At 37.7% G+C, this 18,664-nt stretch overlaps 2 protein-coding genes across 4 annotated transcripts in view; one reads left to right on the top strand and one right to left on the bottom strand.

Moving 5' to 3' along the window:
• Positions 1-18,664, bottom strand: part of MINDY2 (MINDY lysine 48 deubiquitinase 2) — an 85,592-nt gene that overhangs the window by 11,741 nt on the left and 55,187 nt on the right. For 2 of the 3 annotated variants that reach the window (XR_014015243.1, XM_081226786.1), the window contains exons 7-8: positions 4,569-4,742; positions 1,202-1,396 (exon numbers count right to left, since the gene is read on the bottom strand). Coding sequence is in view for 2 of the 3 variants with exons in the window: in XM_081226786.1 (XP_081082912.1) it covers positions 1,202-1,396; positions 4,569-4,742 (369 nt within the window). In the remaining variant the exon portion in view is untranslated. Of the gene's footprint in view, positions 1-747; positions 829-1,201; positions 1,397-4,568; positions 4,743-18,664 lie in introns of all 3 variants that reach the window. The other variant, XM_081226787.1, reaches the window with a different exon arrangement.
• On the top strand, positions 10,452-11,696 carry LOC308614513 (RING finger protein 11-like; the record flags this gene model as incomplete). The annotated part of the gene is made up of 1 exon (XM_081228951.1): positions 10,452-11,696. One exon carries the CDS (start codon positions 10,452-10,454, stop codon positions 10,998-11,000), a length of 549 nt encoding a protein of 182 aa, XP_081085077.1. The 3' UTR covers positions 11,001-11,696.

Here is an 18,664-nt window from a genome sequence, read left to right as displayed (position 1 = left end):
AAAACTACAGGAGTGAAAGGAATTATTAATGGAAAAAGGCTATTGGTGTATAGACTTGTTATGTGATATGGTATCTGAATAACTGCCTCTATCATTCAGAATAGATGTAATTAATGTATCCATTATTCTAAGTAAATGGAACTTCAAACAATAAATAACATATAGCATTATATTGCCTGAAGACTCAAATTCAAGATAACTTATGTTAAAGTTTAGGAAATGTTAAAGAAAGTGACATCTTTTGGCAAGCTACAATAGTTTTCCAAGATCTCATTAAATACTATAATAAACAGATTTTAAAAGGAGGGGGAAAAAATCCCTGAGGATTCAGAGTGTGAAATGTGTATTCTGTGCAATGAGAGAACTTTTTTAGTGAAAAGCTAATCATAACATGGTAGGTTTTAAATTTTAAGCTTGGAGTAGTCAATATTTCTAGAAATAGAAATGTTATACCTATTTTAATAGAGACCTCTGTATTTAAAGTTTCATCAGACCTTAAAGGGCATCAAGTTTTCTTGAATACCCAAATCAAAGGAATAGTTCTAGCATGGTACAAACATAAAAGAAGGGGAATATTTTTTTCATTTAATGAAATGAGATTTAAGAAATAGAAACCCCCCTTAGTTACATTTTCAGTGCTTAAAACATTTAGCTGGGGAAAGTGGAAAGGTGCTAACCTTTGTTGAATACTTAGCACATGTCAAACATTGGATTAAATGCTAACATTATTTACTCTTAACCACAAACCTAAGGTTTAAGTATTATCTTCTTTTTTCCAGATAGGGAAAATGAAGCTAAGAGACGTAGAGGACTTTGTCCATGTTGCACCTAGTAAGGGGAGACAGAAGCAGAAAATGCAAATCCACATTTATCTGGCTCCAAAGTCTACATTCTTTCCAGCAGTACCTCATACTGCCTTCTAATTGATAGGAAAGATTTGTTCAAATTGGTTTATATTGTTTGAAGCTATTAAGAACTTAATAAATTTGGAAAATCTTCCCATCAGAACCTCAGAAAAAGTAAATTTAACTAAATTAGAAATATATTAAGATAATCACAAACTTAGGACAATGTCATAAAATCCATGGATGCTAAAAATGCTAACAGAGTCAATATCTAACTTAAAAGTTTTTATCTCAGCACAAATTTCTTTATTGCTAAAGTGATCATTATATTTAAGAATCAGAACACTAGTTTTTACCTGGGCCTGTGTAGAAGCAGAAGCAGCAGCTGCTGCCGCTTGTTCCTGTTCCTGGTAATACTGAGAAGCTCGTCTATCCTCTTCTTCTTGGAGTTTCTTTGCTAGTTCCAAATCACTGATTCCTTCAGGTATTTGTTCCCAATTGATCTCTTGGCTCTGCTGTTCTTGTTGTAGAGATAATGCCATAAGATAGTCCTAAGAAATTAAATGATAACCATTTTTAGCTATGAGATTTTATCCAAGAACTAACGTGTGTGAATATAGGCGTTATATCTACAAACCTATGAGAGTGGCTTTTAAAAAACATACCAGAGGGTAAATGTAAAAATAGAAGTTTTCTATTTATTTCTGTTTGGGAGGTATGAAATTATTTCAGTGATGTTGCCACTGTTATAAGTATTTTAAATATTCATTTGAAATTCTTTCTAGAAGCAGTATATAAGGCATTCAGAAAAGCTTTAAAAAAAAAGAAATACATGTCTGTAGAAAATTGTTACAAAGGAAAAAAGCATAAATAAGAAAGTTAAGATTACCATAATATCATTACACAGAGCCAACTACTGTTAACAATTAATATATAATTGTTATATATTAATCATTTTTTTCTATATTCACATACAAACACAAACACATCTCCCAACCCCTGAAACTATCATAATCTGCTTTCTTTTCCATTTAATGTCATAAAAGTCTTCTGTTTAAAAAAAAGTCATAAGAACTTCCCAAGATTTTTTTTTTATTATTTTATTTTTTTTGCTTTATAACAAATTTAATCAGTTATACATATACATATGTTCCCATATCCCCTCCCTTTTGCGTCTCCCTCCCACCCTCCCTATCCCACCCCTCCAGGCGGTCACAAAGCACCGAGCTGATCTCCCTGTGCTATGCGGCTGCTTCCCACTAGCTATCTACCTTACGTTTGGTAGTGTATATATGTCCATGCCGCTCTTTCGCTTTGTCACAGCTTACCCTTCCCCCTCCCCATATCCTCAAGTCCATTCTCTAGTAGGTCTGTGTCTTTATTCCTGTGTTACCCCTATGTTCTTCATGACATTTTTTTTTTCTTAAATTCCATATATATGTGTCAGCATACAGTATTTGTCTTTCTCTTTCTGACTTACTTCACTCTGTATGACAGGCTCTAGGTCCATCCACCTCATTACAAATAGCTCAATTTCATTTCTTTTTATGGCTGAGTAATATTCCATTGTATATATGTGCCACATCTTCTTTACCCATTCATCCGATGATGGACACTTAGGTTGTTTCCATCTCCGGGCTATTGTAAATAGGGCTGCTATGAACATTTTGGTACATGTCTCTTTTTGAATTATGGTTTTCTCAGGGTATATGCCCAGTAGTGGGATTGCTGGGTCATATGGTAGTTCTATTTGTAGTTTTTTAAGGAACCTCCATACCGTTCTCCATAGTGGCTGTACCAATTAGAAGAGGACGACCTTCCCCGATAGAGGAGGACCGTTCTGTGGTCAAGGGTATACGAGTAGCTGCGCTCCCCTGCTAGAACCTCCAAACAAGCTCCCAAGATTATTTATTAATTATTCTTCCAAAAGATGATTTTTAAAGCCAACATAGCTGTCCATCATACAATCATATTCAGTTACTTAACTATGCCTTTCTCTTCCCACACACACACCCAGATTATTTCCTAAGAGATAAAGTGATGCATCTTTGGTCAAAAGTTATATTATCTAACAACATCCACTTTTATTAAGAATTAGTGCTGAATGAAACTTGACTACTCTTGTGCACCTCCCCCAATCTACCCTCAAAATAAGAGAATTTTAATTAACCACAGAGGATATGTAAAAGGTTGTTCCCTGTGAAGTCCTTGTACTATCTAGCATGATTATCTTACTGACATCAAGAATTTGTCCTTCAAATTTTTCTCCTCAATTCTTCAAACTCTGCTCTTTGCCAAGTCCCTTCCTTGCTACTTTTAAAGACAATATCATACATATATTCTCAACACCTTATGACTAGATTACTGTGGCAATCTATTGCTTTACTTCATTCCTGTGCCAATATTTTTTACATACAGTGGTTAGAAAAATCCTGTATATTTCTCTTAAGTAACACTTAAAAAACCATGCCCCTGTATATCTTCTGAAGGAAAATGAGTATGTTGATTATTATGGCTGTTTGTCAAAGGAAAGCCAAGAGTCCTAGAAAGATCAGTATTTGTTTGAATCAAGTATTCTTTCGTCCATTCATAGCTTGCTATTCAAATTACCATTATAGAACTTAACATATAATATTAGTTGGTCAAATACCTGCCTCCCCATCTAGACTGCAGAATCTTTGAGGACGGGACTGAATGATTTATCTTTGTGTCCCCAGGACGTAGTTGTAGTGCTCAATACAACTGCTCAATGAATAATGGTTAAATGAACACAGTCTCTATGCACTTAAATTATCAGCGAAACATGTGCCAACTGTTTAACATAAACATATTTCTGCCTCAGTTGAGGAAAATGTCACATCACTGTTATACTTCTAGTAATAAACACACCTGTGGCTCTAAGCCTACCAACCAATAGCAGGCAAAAATCTCATGTCTCAGTTCCAAATAAGAATTCTGCTCAGTAGTGCAGCTCCTGCTGTAAGTGTCTGTTCCTCCTTATCTTGGACTCTAAGGCTTAGAACACCCCCCTACTCTTTATCCAGTGTATGCTATCTTCAAGATTCCCTCTCTTCTACTTTTTCTGACTAACCAAAATAGATCTCAAATATGTACTTGTCTCTTCATCTCTACCACCAAGGCTAAGCCATCATCACCTCTTGCTTGGACTGCTAGTCTGCTTACAACCGTGTCCTTCCTATGCATTTGCCACATAGCAGGTTTTTAAAAAGGTAAAGTAGTGCTTGCTTCAGCAGCATAAATACGAAAATTGGAACAATACAGAGAAGATTAGCATGGCTCCTATGCAAGGATGACACGCGAATTTGTGAAGCATTCCATATTTTTTTACAGAAGTAGAAATATACTGTTATACATATGAAACATATAATGTTATAAACTAATGTTACCTCAATTTAAAAAAAAGGTAAAGTAGATCATGTCACTTCCATGTTTAATACTTGGCATACCTTCCCTACTACAATTAGAATAAAATTTAAACTCTTTACCATGACCTTCACAGTTCAATATAATCTGGCCTTCTGAACCAAAGTGTACAATTAATGTACATGTAGAATAATCACTTACCTATTTAGGAAGTGTCAGGAAAATTTCACAAGTATATTAATGACCAAATCTTTAGTTCAAAAATTTGAATAGCTAAATTCACATTTGAAAGGAATGAGCACTTTAAACAATATGAAGAAGATAAAACAATAAATTTACCTGATCTATCTGATCTTGTTGTCCTCTGTATACGGTTTCAGGATCAGAAGGTGGCCGCAGATGAAATTCTGAGTCACAGAAATTTCCATCACCATCGACATTGTGTAGGCTTTCCCAAACAACTTTTTCTTCAGTGAGAAACCCCTGGTCTGTTACCAGCAAATACAGTAGACCCTTAATAAGAAATAAGAAAAAGGACTGTTAAATTGATCAAAGCTAGTTAATATTTAAGAGAAATTGTATAATCTTTTTAAAACATATAATTATTCCTACTAGTTAGATCTGCACAACATACTAAATAGTTGACCAAGTAGATATCTTATTTGCTCACTGAATTATATCCACTTGGCTTTGAATATAGTATAAAAGGTACACTACAGTATGATGAGAAATAGGAGTTCTTGGCATATTCAACTAATTCATAACTTATAAATAGCCCTTGGGGTTTGTTTTTTTTGTGGTACGCGGGCCTCTCACTGTTGTGGCCTCTCCCATTGCGGAGCACAGGCTCCGGAAGCGCAGGCTCAGCCATGGCTTACGAGCCCAGCTGCTCCGAGGCATGTGGGATCTTCCCGGACCGGGGCACGAACCCGTGTCCCTTGCATCGGCAGGTGGATTCTCAACCACTGCGCCACCAGGGAAGCCTCCTTGGGGTTTTTTAATCTCATTTCACAAAATAGAAAAATACTATACAAGTTCCTAAAAAATACATCAGATAACAAATAAGACATAGTCACAATAAAATTATATTGCCTGGTTTTTAAAAAAATTAAGCACATATGACTAATCCATTTCATACCAATTTTTCCTTCTCTGCACCATTAGCTGCTCTTAATTTGTAGACCAACAGTACTTTGTACTTTTTCTATAGTAGCATTAAATCACACTGTACAATGATTATGTTTTCTTCCTTGTTCCCCAGACTGTATTTTTTTTTTTTTTTTTTTTTGTGGTACGTGGGTCTCTCACTGCTGTGGCCTCTCCCGTTGCGGAGCACAGGCTCCGGACGCGCAGGCTCAGCAGCCATGGCTCACGGGCCCAGCCGCTCCGCAGCATGTGGGATCTTCCCAGACCGGGGCACGAACCCGTGTCCCCTGCATCGGCAGGCGGACTCTCAACCACTGCGCCACCAGGGAAGCCCCCAGACTGTATTTTTTAATCTATCTCTGAGCCTAGTGTAGGCTGTATCATAAAGTTGAAGCCTAATATTTATTGAATTAATCAATGAAGTCATAATGTATTTACAGTCATTACATAGAATTTAGCATTGATCTCTAATTGCTCATATGCATTAGTTTTAACTCCAATCATATGTAAAGTGTCCCTAGTATACCATATAACATTTGTAAGCCATTTTTATTTCACATTTGCCAAGGACAAGACTTTCATTTACTTGTTCAGAGTTCCCACTGGTTAATATAGTGTTTATTATTGCACAAGAATCATACTTTTCAAGTTCTCACTTATACACAATCTTAATAATTAATAATAAGAAATTCCTTTAAAGAATTTGGTGGTGAGAGTAGAGAATTACTGAATAAATTCTGAAGCTTTAAAAAAAACTAAGTAGTTGTTATTTTTGAACATTTACTATGTGTCCAGCACTATGGGACACAGCTCCTCCTAAAGTACAAAGTTTTTCCTGTTGTCTAGTAGCAGTTACATTCAAGAATCAGCTGTAGGTACTAATTAATTTACAAGATCACTGAAATTACTATTGCAACATGAAAAGGATTCATAAAGAAACACATTTTGGTATGAAGTTTAAAGACATTGTTTTAAGAAAAAATTAAGTCCAGGCTCATGTTTTGTTTTGTTTTTTAAATCAGGTATGTTCCAATTTATCAAATATTGAATGCCTACCATATGCTTAGCACTATGCTAAGTGCGTGAGGATTCATATCATGGGTAGTAATGATCCCATCTTTCTCTGGTATTAGTGCCCCTTTTATGTGACTTCATAGAATCCTGGACTTAACAGTATTATAGCACTTTATACATTGAATTGCAGTTGTCTGTTTACTTAATCATTTCTCTTAATACATTTTAAGCTCCTTGAGGACCAGAGCCATGTTTTATTCACCCATGCAATCTCATTACCTAACATATTTTTAATACCCAGTTAGGGTCTACCTTGTTCTGGGATGATTTAAGAGAAAAACTAATTTTCCACTGAATAGATCTGACCCTTCTCTTTATACTTACCACAATGCATTTCAACATATTATATAATATATAAGTTTTACAGTTTATTTTGTATAGATCATATATTAGATTGGCTGTTTGTTGGGAAGGAACTATAATCTTTTCAATAATTTTCCTCCAAATGACACTTTAGGATAGGTAAATTCTGGGAGCATTTCTATTGAAAGCTACTATCACCCATAGCACATGAATATTTAAAAGTTTTAACTAAAAGTATCCATTTCTTGGTATAGGTGACCTGTCTTCTCATGGACCATCAGCCTCAATTTCTTCCTCTTTTAGATCTTGACATTTATCAAAAAAAGTGTGTAACTGATCCACTGTCAACAATGCTGGTTATTACTTAAAATAACATAGCATGTGTCAGTATAGTACTGAATACTTTAGGCCCATTTGTTCCTGAGAGTCTACAATTAAATCACCATCAAGAATATTTCTTGGGGATTCCCTGGAGGTCCAGTGTTCAGGACCTGGCACTTTCACTGCTGTGGCCCGGGTTCAATCCCTGGTTGGGGAACTAAGATCCCGCAAGCCACATGGCACGGCTAAAAAGGAAAAAAAAAAAAGAATATTTCTTGCTTTTGTATCCCAGCACTTCTGTTAATATTATCTAGCCAAAGGTTTCTTTTCTAAGCCTTAAATCTTCTGCCTAATCTCACTCACCAGTCTCTAAAATATTAATTTCGCAATACAGAATGCATATATTAAATTGTTTATTAATGTATAAAATGTATGTTTATTATTACATAAAAACAAATGACATTAGATAATTTTTATAATTTTTTTAAAAATGAGCAATTAAATCACAAAAGAAGACTGAACGAAAACCTGTTCTATCTAAAATACTCTGATAATTCTATATAGAGTATATACGTTACTTTTATTAACAATATACATAATACTATCACATTTTGTAAATTGGTAAAATAGAAGAAAACCTGATAATGTAATACAAAAATTAAGTAATTCCAGCCTTTAAAATACGGAGGAGGGCCTCCCTGGTGGCGCAGTGGTTGAGAGTCCGCCTGCCGATGCAGGGGATACGGGTTCGTGCCCCGGTCTGGGAGGATCCCATATGCCGCGGAGCGGCTGGGCCCGTGAGCCATGGCCGCTGGGCCTGCGCATCCGGAGCCTGTGCTCCGCAACGGGAGAGGCCACAACAGTGAGAGGCCCGCATACCGCAAAAAGAAAAAAAAAAAAAAATAATACGGAGGAAAGCACTGCCTGAATATTTCTGGTTAACTAGCTTGGATTTGAATTATTTAAAGTCTTTGGACCTTAGTTTTCTTTTCTTATAAAGTGATATAGAATCAGTGAGACGAGACGATTTCTAAGGAATTTTATAAATTGAAAGATGAACTTTACTTCTACTTAAAAAACATCAATCTCACCTACAAGTAACTTTCTTACCCACCCAGAGAGGCAGAGCTGTTGAGAGTGTGAAGTTAAAAGTCAGACTGGAGCTGTGTACAAGCTGTGTGGTCTTGAGCAAGTTACTCAGGGCTTTAAGCCTGTTCTCGCAGATGTGAAGTGGGAAGTTGTGAAAATTAAATGAGATAATGAACGTAAAATGCTTAGTATAATGCAGGGCACATGAACAGCCCCTAAATCTATCTCGGTTTCTGTATCTATCTCCTTTTCCTGCCTCTTATTTAAAAGGAAAAGATGTATCTCTCTGCCTGTACTGTGGAATCACTTTTCTTACTCTGTTACCACATTTCTTTCCCCTTCCCGCTTCTAAAAAAATTTTTTAAAAGAAAGTGACAATTTGGAAATTCCCTGGTGGTCCATTGGTTAGGACTCCACGCTTCCATTGCAAGGGGCATGGGTTTGATCCCTGGTTGGGGAGCTAAGATCCTACAAGGCGCGTGGCACAGCCCCCCCAAAAAAGTGACAATTTTTTATGTATCAACTACCTTTTAAAAATATCTAAATTAGGGCTTCCCTGGTGGCGCAGTGGTTGAGAGTCCGCCTGCCGATGCAAGGGACACGGGTTCGTGCCCCGGTCCGGGAAGATCCCACATGCCGCGGAGCGGCTGGGCCCGTGAGCCATGGCTGCTGAGCCTGCGCGTCTAGAGCCTGTGCTCCACAACAGTGAGAGGCCCGTGTACCGCAAAAAAAAAAAAAAAATATCTAAATTAGGTAATTTTTACTTAAGTGTAGCCTTCTGTGGAAAAAAAAATTCCCACCATACTCTTAGCTGAAAAGTGAATGGACAAACTTACTCTCACTTCTAATCCTTAAATGTAAAGTAAAAAAGCAAACTAATAAAAGCCAACCTTAAAAAACACCTTGGTTTCGAATATACTCCAGAGAGTTGTCAATAATTTAAAACCAAGAGGTAGAGGAAACAGTCAAGACATGGATATAAAAGTTGATATGGGAAAGGGATGATCAGGGGGAGTCACGATGGGGAAAGAACTAGGCAGATGTCGTTATTTAACCAAAGATCTAGAAGCTAGGTGATCTAGACAGAGGCCAAGGAATCAGTAGTTTATTTTACTCAAGAGCAAGCAGGGGGGCTTCCCTGGTGGCACGGTGGTTGGAAGTCTGCCTGCCAGTGCAGAGAATGCGGGTTCGATCCCTGGTCTGGGAGGATCCCACATGCCACGAAGCGACTGGACTGGACCCGTGTGACACAACTGCTGGGCCTGTGCTCTAGAGCCCTTAGGCCACAATTGCTGAGCCTGTGGGCCACGGCTACTGAGGCTCGCATGCCTGAAGCCTGTGCTCTGCGGTGGGAGAGGCCACCGTGGTGAGGGGCCTGCGTGCCGCAGCAAGGACTGGCCCCCGCTTGCCGCAGCTGTAAAGTGCCCGTGTGCAGCAGCAGGGACCCAACTCAGCCAAAAATAAACAAAATTTTTAAAATTTATTTAAAAAAAAAAGAGCAAGCAGGAAGTATTAGAGAAGCGGAGGAGGATCATTAAAATAAAAAGGAATAACTAGATCTTGGATATAGAGTTATATATATAAGAATCCCGAAGCAGAACAGACCAAAATGGGTCTGTTTCTAGGAAAGTGGGGATTTATTTACAGCCCATTTTTATACTTTCAAATTTCCTGTCTGGTTAAAAAGTCATCTTACTATTTAGAACCACAAGAATGGCCCTGAAAGCATGTGCACTCTCACTAGCATCTCCTCCTGCTACTTTCAGATCCTAATCTTAGTTATGCTGATGAAAAGCACGGATCTTCGTAGGATCATGTACTCAATGTGGATTTGCCAAAATGATCTGCCCAGTTTAACTGTACGAGATTAGATGGAATTACATGGAGCAAGGTAACATACGAGACAGAAATTAGGGGTATATGTATTTTTGCCAATGGACAGGTGAGGGAAGAATAGTTTAATCAAGGGTTCATGGAGAGTGCTATTACAACTAATAACTAACAAGAGCTGGACTTGATTGCTTTGCTAGTAATGGAAGAGGTACTTGTCCAGAGTTTAGGAATGGTAAACCACAAAACTAGAAATAAGAGGAGTTTCCAAAAACAGTAAGTCAACTAGTATCTGCTGTCAGAGAAAATGTCATGAGAGGCTGTGCAATCAAAACCATAGATCCATACACAGTTGAGAAGTGTGAAGTTGACTGGCAAATTATTATAAAAATCAAGAATAGGAAAAAAGTATAATAGGGGAAAAATCAATTTAATTCACACATCCTCTGTGACTCTGCGATGACAGAAGGCCTAATTAAAAAGTCTATGGAGGGGAGAAGACTGTCAAAACAGCGCACAGATCACACACCCCAGCCCTGGAAGATGGGGAACTGCCTCAAGTCCCCCACTTTGGATGACATCTCCCTGCTTCACGAGTCTCAGTCTGACCGGGCTAGCTTTCGCGAGGGGACGGAGCAGGATCAGGAGCCACCGCCGCCATACCAGGAACAAGTTCCAGTTCCGGTCTATCATCCAACACCTAGCCAGACTCGCCTAGCAACTCAGCTGACTGAAGAGGAACAAATTAGGATAGCTCAAAGAATAGGCCTTATACAGCATCTGCCTAAAGGAGTTTATGAACCTGGAAGAGATGGATCAGAAAAAAAGATCTGGCAGTGTGTGATCTGTATGATGGACTTTGTTCATGGGGACCCAATTCGATTTCTCCCGTGCATGCACATCTATCATCTGGACTGTACGGACGACTGGTTGATGAGATCCTTCACATGCCCCTCCTGCATAGAGCCAGTTGATGCAGCACTGCTTTCGTCCTACGAGACTGATTGAGCCACGGTCTCTCATCTGACTTCAAGTGAACCATCATTTTTGGTGGTTTTGATCTTTTGTCACTGAGCCCAAAGAGCCAGGGATTAGGGATTAAGATCATGCACAAAAGTTTCCTAAATATTCCTGAATGGCTGCAGATGTTGGGGAAAAGTATGTGATATTTTAGAAGCTTAGGGGGGAAAGTAGGAAGGTATTTTTATGTAAAGCCTTGACCCAGTGTTCAAAAATATAATTGTATTTAGATCTTGTTGTTGTTCCAGTACATAGGAATTGTGTAAAGTGTTAAAGCAGCTGTATAAGTTTAAATTGTGTATGTCGAAGATTAGGAAAAAGATAGTGGTTGTTTTTCCTAAATGAAATAACTTTCTTCTTCCCCCCACCCAAATTCTTTTCTCAAGTTGCTGGCATTTGGGTCAAGGTTTTATTAAAAGCTACATTTTACAACACTGGCACAAAAAAAAGGAGTTTTAAGCTTGTTTGTACAGTTCTTTTTTTCCATTGGAAATGGAATTCATTGCCTTAGGTCTTTTTAAATAGTGTATTATTATCGTTGGGGCTGGCTCTATGCTTGAAAACCAGTTTATTTATAACCTGTTGTAAGTGCTGTATCTGTTTGCAGTTAGGAAATGCAGAATTCAAAGTGATCTCCTAGTGTGTAAGCAAGCTGAGATGCACTATCCCTTTTCTATAAAAAAATGAGTTAATGTGTCAAGAAACCAACTCTAGTATAAAGTGGGATTTAATATTACCCTTTCTTATGTGTTTCACCTAATTATTTTGGTTAATATGGTGATAACTAAAAGTCAAGGTAAATTTTAAACATTAAGAATTCTGATTTATTGAGCTTGAATTATGCCACCATGCTTATGTAAAAATGAAAGTGGCACCATGATTAAACTGAGAAAAGTTTCTCAGTTGTAACAGTTTTGATTTATTCTTTCCTGTGACCTCCTTCCCTATATTGTAGTGCTGAGGTTACTGAAGTCATGTAAAACACATCTCTGTTTCTGTTTCTTGGAAGAACAGTCCTGCTAGTTGACTGACAATTCTAAGCAGGGAGAATTAGGATAAGTGTGTTTCATGTTTTGCACACAAATGCAGAATTTGTATAACCACATGACTTCATAGTTGTGATCTCAAAAAAGAAGGAATTTCTCTTTTATCTTTTTCTTGCAGTTAATATAAGAACACTGAATCTCTAAGCTTCTGAAGTGTTAGAAGTAGAGATGGTCTAGTAAGGATGTAGTTGTAATGCTTTATCCATTTAGCATGCGTTTATTTTTCTTAATGTACTCAAAGGTGACATATTTGTTCAACTCAGTGATATTACAGCTAAAAAAATCATTCATTAGGGCTTCCCTGGTGGCGCAGTGGTTGAGAGTCCGCCTGCCGATGCAGGGGGTGCGGGTTCGTGCCCCGGTCTGGGAGGATCCCACGTGCCGCAGAGCGGCTGGGCCTGTGGGCCATGGCCGCTGGGCCTGCGCGTCTGGAGCCTGTGCTCTGCAGCGGGAGAGGCCACAGCAGTGAGAGGCCCGCATACCGCAAAAAAAAAAAAAAAAAAAAAAAAAAAATCATTCATTAGCAAAAGGAGAAGCAATCTCAACCCAACAAATCAGAAATGTTTCTTATTTTATATTGAGTTGAATATTTGACTTTAACACTTTTCTACATACAAAACACAAGTCTCTTGAAGGGTTCTTCATAATTGCATTATAGAAGAATTTAGTATGTCATAAGCACTTAAAAGATTTGACATTCAACTGTAGCAGTATCTATGTTGGTTAATTTTCTTATAAGCCCCACGATGAGTTTCAGAAAAATTGAAAGAAATTAGATTATCAGGTTCTGTTAAATTGTTACATGTATCTTGCTTAAGTTTTTGTTCATTAATTTATATCCAATTACATAAAGCAAATTTGGAGGCAACACCTGAAGTTGTGCAATATTTTCATAGATATTACTTTTTTTATCTTTGTGTTTTCTACTTAAACATGATGTCTGTCATCAAGTATTACAGTCACTTTCTTTTTTCTAGATTGTTAAATTGATAAATGAACTTTTAAAAAAAATCATCTTCTATGTTGCTGTTAGTCTTTATTACAAGGCTTCTTTCACAGAAGTTTGGCAGTAATATTGAAGGAACCAGGATTGAGCTGACTGATTTTTTTTAAGGTATTTTATATTCTTTAATTTTGATCTCTACATACCATGTTAAGAACCATCAATTTTGGCTTTTACCAAGTTAAATAAAGTTATAATACAGTTGCAAAAAAAAAAAAAAGTCGGTGGAGGGCTTCCCTGGTGGCGCAGTGGTTAAGAATCTGCCTGCCAATGCAGGGGACACGGGTTCAAGGCCTTGTCCAGGAAGATCCCACAGGCTGCGAAGCAACTAAGCCCGTGCGCCACAACTACTGAGCCTGTGCTCTAGAGCCCGCAAGCCACAACTACTGAGCTCGCATGCCACACTGAAGCCTGTGCACCTAGAGCCCATGCTCCGCAACTAGAGAAGCCACCACAATGAGGAGTCCACACACCACAACGAAGAGTAGCCCCCGCTCGCCACAGCTAGAGAAAACCCGAGCACAGCAATGAAGACCCAACACAGCCAAAAATAAATAAATAAATTTATTTAAAAAAAAAAGATCCTGCATGCCTCATCAAAGAGTCCACGTGCCACAAGACCTGACACAGCCATAAAAATAAATAAATAAATTAATTAATTAAATATTTTTTTTAAAAAGAAAGTATATCTAGAATTCCATGGAATGAACTGTGTTTGTACTCTAGTTGTTCCAAGGAGTTCACAGGGGCAGGAAGATGCAAAATAAAGTGATTATTAAATATGAATGCATAAAATGGCCCTAAAAATCTCAAGGTCCTTCAAAAGTGAAATGTTAGAAGTCCTTATGAAGATCTAATGCAGCAGTAAAAGTAGGCAAAACTTGTTGGAAAAAGCAGCTTTCTAGTTTTTCCTTACTTATATCCTTATAGATTCCCTAGGGCTCAAGTTTATAAAGAACTACAGAAACTCTAACAACCCAGCAATTAGTGGTACAGAATAATAGTTTTAATGCTGAACAGGTTTAATAGAACAAGGGCAAAATCTTCCATCTTATTTCCTTATCAAGCAAATGGAGGAACCCCTTCCTTAAATTTTAGTAAGTATTCCTAAATTTAGGGCTTCTAGTTTTATACCAACAACTGAAGAAGTGCTATAGATTTTGTAGTAAGTCGGTTATCAGTCACTGGGTCAATTAGGAGGGAAAGTGTCTCTGACTCTTATAAAGAATGTACTCATTGGGTACTTTGCCAGAGTAAAGCAGTGTCTAATTTAAAGACCCTCAGAACTGGAAAGAAAGTTCAACAGGAATATAGGAAATAGAACTGAGAGGATTATAATGAGGCAGATACAAATAGCCCAAAGACCCAAAAGATTCCTGGAAAACACAGGATTTATGTCTAAAAAGGACTTACTTCACCAAATGTAACACAAGGTCCTTGATTAGATCCTGGTTTGAACAAACCATCCATAAAACCATTTGGGGGACAAATGGGAAATTTGAATATGGACTGGGTATGAGATGATATTAAAAATTATAGATAACTTTGTTAGATGCAATAATGGTACTTTGAAAGGGAAATGTTCTTGTTTAGAGATACGTACTTAAGTATAAGCAAAAATATAAAAATAGATAAAAATAATACGTCAAAATTGCTAAAAGTAAGTGATGAGTATAATAGGAACACATTAAATTAGTCTCATCATTTTTCTGTAAGTTTCCAATTTTTCATAATAAAAAGTAAAAAACAGTGCTACTGTTTCAGTTTGGTGGTCACTATAGAAAATAATACCATTTCCCCCTAGTGACTGGCCACCAGGAGTTGTTTCCATTTATCCCTTCTATAAAAATAGTACTACCAGGAATTCCCTGGTGATCCAGTGGTTAGGACTCATTGATTTCACTACCGAGGGCCCAGGTTCGATCCCTGATTGGGATACTAAGATCCTACAAGCCACGTGGCACAGACAAAAAAACAAACAAAAAAAACAGGACTACCTTGTAAAGAATGGTGTTTTTTTTTTCTAGGAAAATATTTGTAAGTTTGGACAATATCATCTTGTACATAATAACATCACGCCCCTAAATTCCTTTGCTCTTCTATTCTTTGATGCACCCACTTAACGAAGTCCCAAATCTAGGATAACTAACTACCTTCACCAGGCCTACACTCTGATGAATACTCCCGCAGAAAAATGACACAAGTGGTATATTCACGTAATAATTACCATCCTTAACACTGCCTAGTGATTCTTAATTTCTCTAGTTAGTCCTTTCTCCCACATGCTGTAAAGACTACTTCAAATTTTCTTTCTTCAAATCTGGAACCAAACCAAGATCTTACCCCTCCTCAGTCTCAGTAAATGATCTTGCCTTCTACATTACAGAAAATAGAAACATTGAAACAATAACTTTCTCAATTTCCTGCCATCAAATCTATAAACTTACCTGTAGCTCTACTCATAGTCTATTCTTTCCCTCCTTTACAATGGAGAGGTCTCTTTTTAAACCAAAGGTCAATCCCTTTTACCTGTGAAAATGTCTACCCTTTCTCACCTTCTTGGAGGGTTCTAACATTATCTCCTCTCCTGAATTTTCAACATTTCTCTCTATTGAGTCCTTCAATATTTTAACATTGTCAAGTTTCTCATATTAAACAAAAACAACCTTCCCTTGATTCCACACTCTACTATAGCTATGAGCCATTATGTCTGTGCCTCCTCACAGACAAACTGTTGTTTGTCAAAAGTTGCCTATAATCTGTTTCTAGTATCTGAGACCCCAATCATTTCCTAACCAATTCAATGAGGTTTTTTTTCCTGCTTCCACCATTCTCTAAAAGATATCAATGAAATCCATATCCCTAATGAACACTTTCCCCCCAAGTGTTCTTATCTTACTCATTTTTCAATAGCATTTAACAATTGAGATCTCCATTCTTCTTTTTTTTTTTTTTTTTTTTTTTTTTTTGCGGTATGCGGGCCTCTCACTGTTGTGGCCTCTCCCGTTGCGGAGCACAGGCTCCGGATGCGCAGGCTCAGCGGCCATGGCTCACGGGCCCAGCCGCTCCGCGGCATATGGGATCCTCCCGGACCGGGGCACGAACCCGTATCCCCTGCATCGGCAGGCGGACTCTCAACCACTGCGCCACCAGGGAGGCCCCTCCATTCTTCTTGAAACACTCTCTCCTTGTTGGTTTACATGATACCATATTCTTTAGATTTTCCTTTTGTTCTTTTCTTTTCTTTTCTCCTTTGCCAGTTTATACTCCACTAGTTGATCCTTAAATGTTGGCACTCCTCAAACCTCTGTCCTAGGCCTTCTCTTTTCTTCCAATTCCACATTTTTCTTTTCTTTTCTTCTTACCTTATCTTGTAAATCTCATACTCTCCCTCTCCCTATTTGTACACAAAACTTATTCCAATCCTGAACCATTTAACCAACATTTCCACTTGGAGGGATGCCTGAGAAGCAGCTCTAACAGTTCTAAAAGTTCACATCTTTTTTCTGTTCCAGTGTTCTGCGTTTTGATAAAGAGCATCATCATTCATCCAGTTGTCCATGTTTAGAACCCAGAAATCATTCTTTCTTTTTTTAAATTAAAGAATAATATATTTACAATACTGTATTATTTTCAGGTGTACAGCAAAGTGACTCAGTTACACATATTTTAAGATTCTTTTCCATTATAGGCTGTGATAAGATATTGAATATAGTTCCCTGCTATACAGTAAATCCTTGTTGTTTTTCTATTTTACATATAGTACTGTGTATCTGTTAATCCCATACTCCTAATTTATCCCTCCTCCCCGCTTTCCCCTTTGGTGACCATAAGTTTGTTTTCTATGTCTGTGAGGCTGTTTCTGTTTTGTAAATAAACTCATTTGTGTTATTTTTTAGATTCCACATATAAGTGACATACAGTATTTGTCTTTCTCTGTCTGACTTATTTCACTCAGTATGATAATCTCTAGGTCCATCCATGTTGCTTCAAATGGCAATATTTCATTCTTTTTTATGGTTAACATTCCATTGTTTATATACACCACATCTTCCTTATCCATTCATCTGTTGATGGACACTTAGGCTGCTTCCATGTCTTGGCTATTGTAAACAGTGCTGCTATGAACATAGGGATGCATGGACCTTTTTGAATTAGAGTTTTTGTTTTTTCTGGATATACACCCAGGAGAGGAATGGCTGGATCATATGGTAGTTCTATTTTTAGTTTTTTAAGGAACCTCCATACTGTTTTCCATAGTGGCTAAACCAATTAACATTCCCACCAACAGTGAGAATATTAATATTCCCACATATTAATATTTCTCCACACCCTCTCCAGCATTTATTATTTGTAGACGTTTTGATGATGATCATTCTGACCAGTGTGAGGTGATATCTCATTGTGGTTTTCATTTGCATTTCTCTAATAATTAGCAGTGTTGAGCATCTTTTCATGTGCCTGCTGGCCAGCTGTATGTCTTTTTGGAGAAATGTTTATTTAGGTCTTCTGTCCATTTTTTGACTCGGTTGTTTGTTTTTTTGATATTAAGTTGTATGAGCTCTTTGTATATTTTGGAAATTAGCCCTTTATTCATCACATCATTTGCAAATATTTTCTTCCATTCGTGGGTTGCCTTTTTGTTGATTTCCTATGCTGTGCAAAAGCTTTTAAATTTGTTTAGGTTCCATTTGTTTATTTTTACTTTTATTTATTTTGCCCTGGGAGACTGATCTAAGAAAATATTGCTGTGATTTATGTCAAAGAATGTTTCCCCCTTTGTTTTATTCTATGTAATGGTGGCCTCATAGAATGAATTTGCTAGTGTTCCCTCCTCTTCAATCTTCTGGAATAGTTTGAGAAGGATGAGTTCTTCTTTGTATGTTTGGTAGAATTCCCCAGTAAAGCCATCTGGTCCTGGACTTTTGTTTTCAGGGAGGTTTTTTTTTGGGGGGGGGGGTGTTTTTTGTTTTGTTTTGTTTTTTCTGTATTTTTTTTTCTGTATTTTTTTTTGTGTGTGTGGTACGCGGGCCTCTCACTGTTGTGGCCTCTCCCGTTGTGGAGCACAGGCTCCGGACGCGCAGGCCCAGAGGCCATGGCTCACGGGCCCAGCTGCTCCACGGCATGTGGGATCTTCCCGGACCAGGGCACGAACCCGTGTCCCCTGCATCGGCAGGCGGACTCTCAACCACTGCGCCACCAGGGAAGCCCTGTTTTGTTTTTTACAGATTGTATTTCATTTCTAGTGATCAGTCTGTTCAAATTATCTGTTTCTTCTTGATTCAGTTTTGGCAAGCTGTATGTTTATAGAAACTATCCATTTTTTGTAGGTTGTTCCAATTTGTTGGCATAGGAGTTTTATGGTATCATGTCTAATATTAAGTCTTTAAGGCATTTTGAGTTTATTTTTGTGCATGGTGTGAGGGAATGTTCTAACTTCATTGATTTACATGCAGCTGTCCAGCTTTCCCAACACCACTTGCTAAAGAGACTGTCTTTTCTCCACTGTATATTCTTGCCTCCTTTGTCAAAGAGTAATTGACCATAGGTGTGTGGGTTTACTCCAGGGTTCTTTATTCTGGTCCCTTGATCCATATGTGTTT

This window comes from Mesoplodon bidens (assembly GCF_964165515.1).
Source record: "Mesoplodon bidens genome assembly, chromosome: 3".
Classification (NCBI taxonomy): domain Eukaryota; kingdom Metazoa; phylum Chordata; class Mammalia; order Artiodactyla; family Ziphiidae; genus Mesoplodon; species Mesoplodon bidens.
This window is presented reverse-complemented; position numbering and strand designations above follow the sequence as displayed.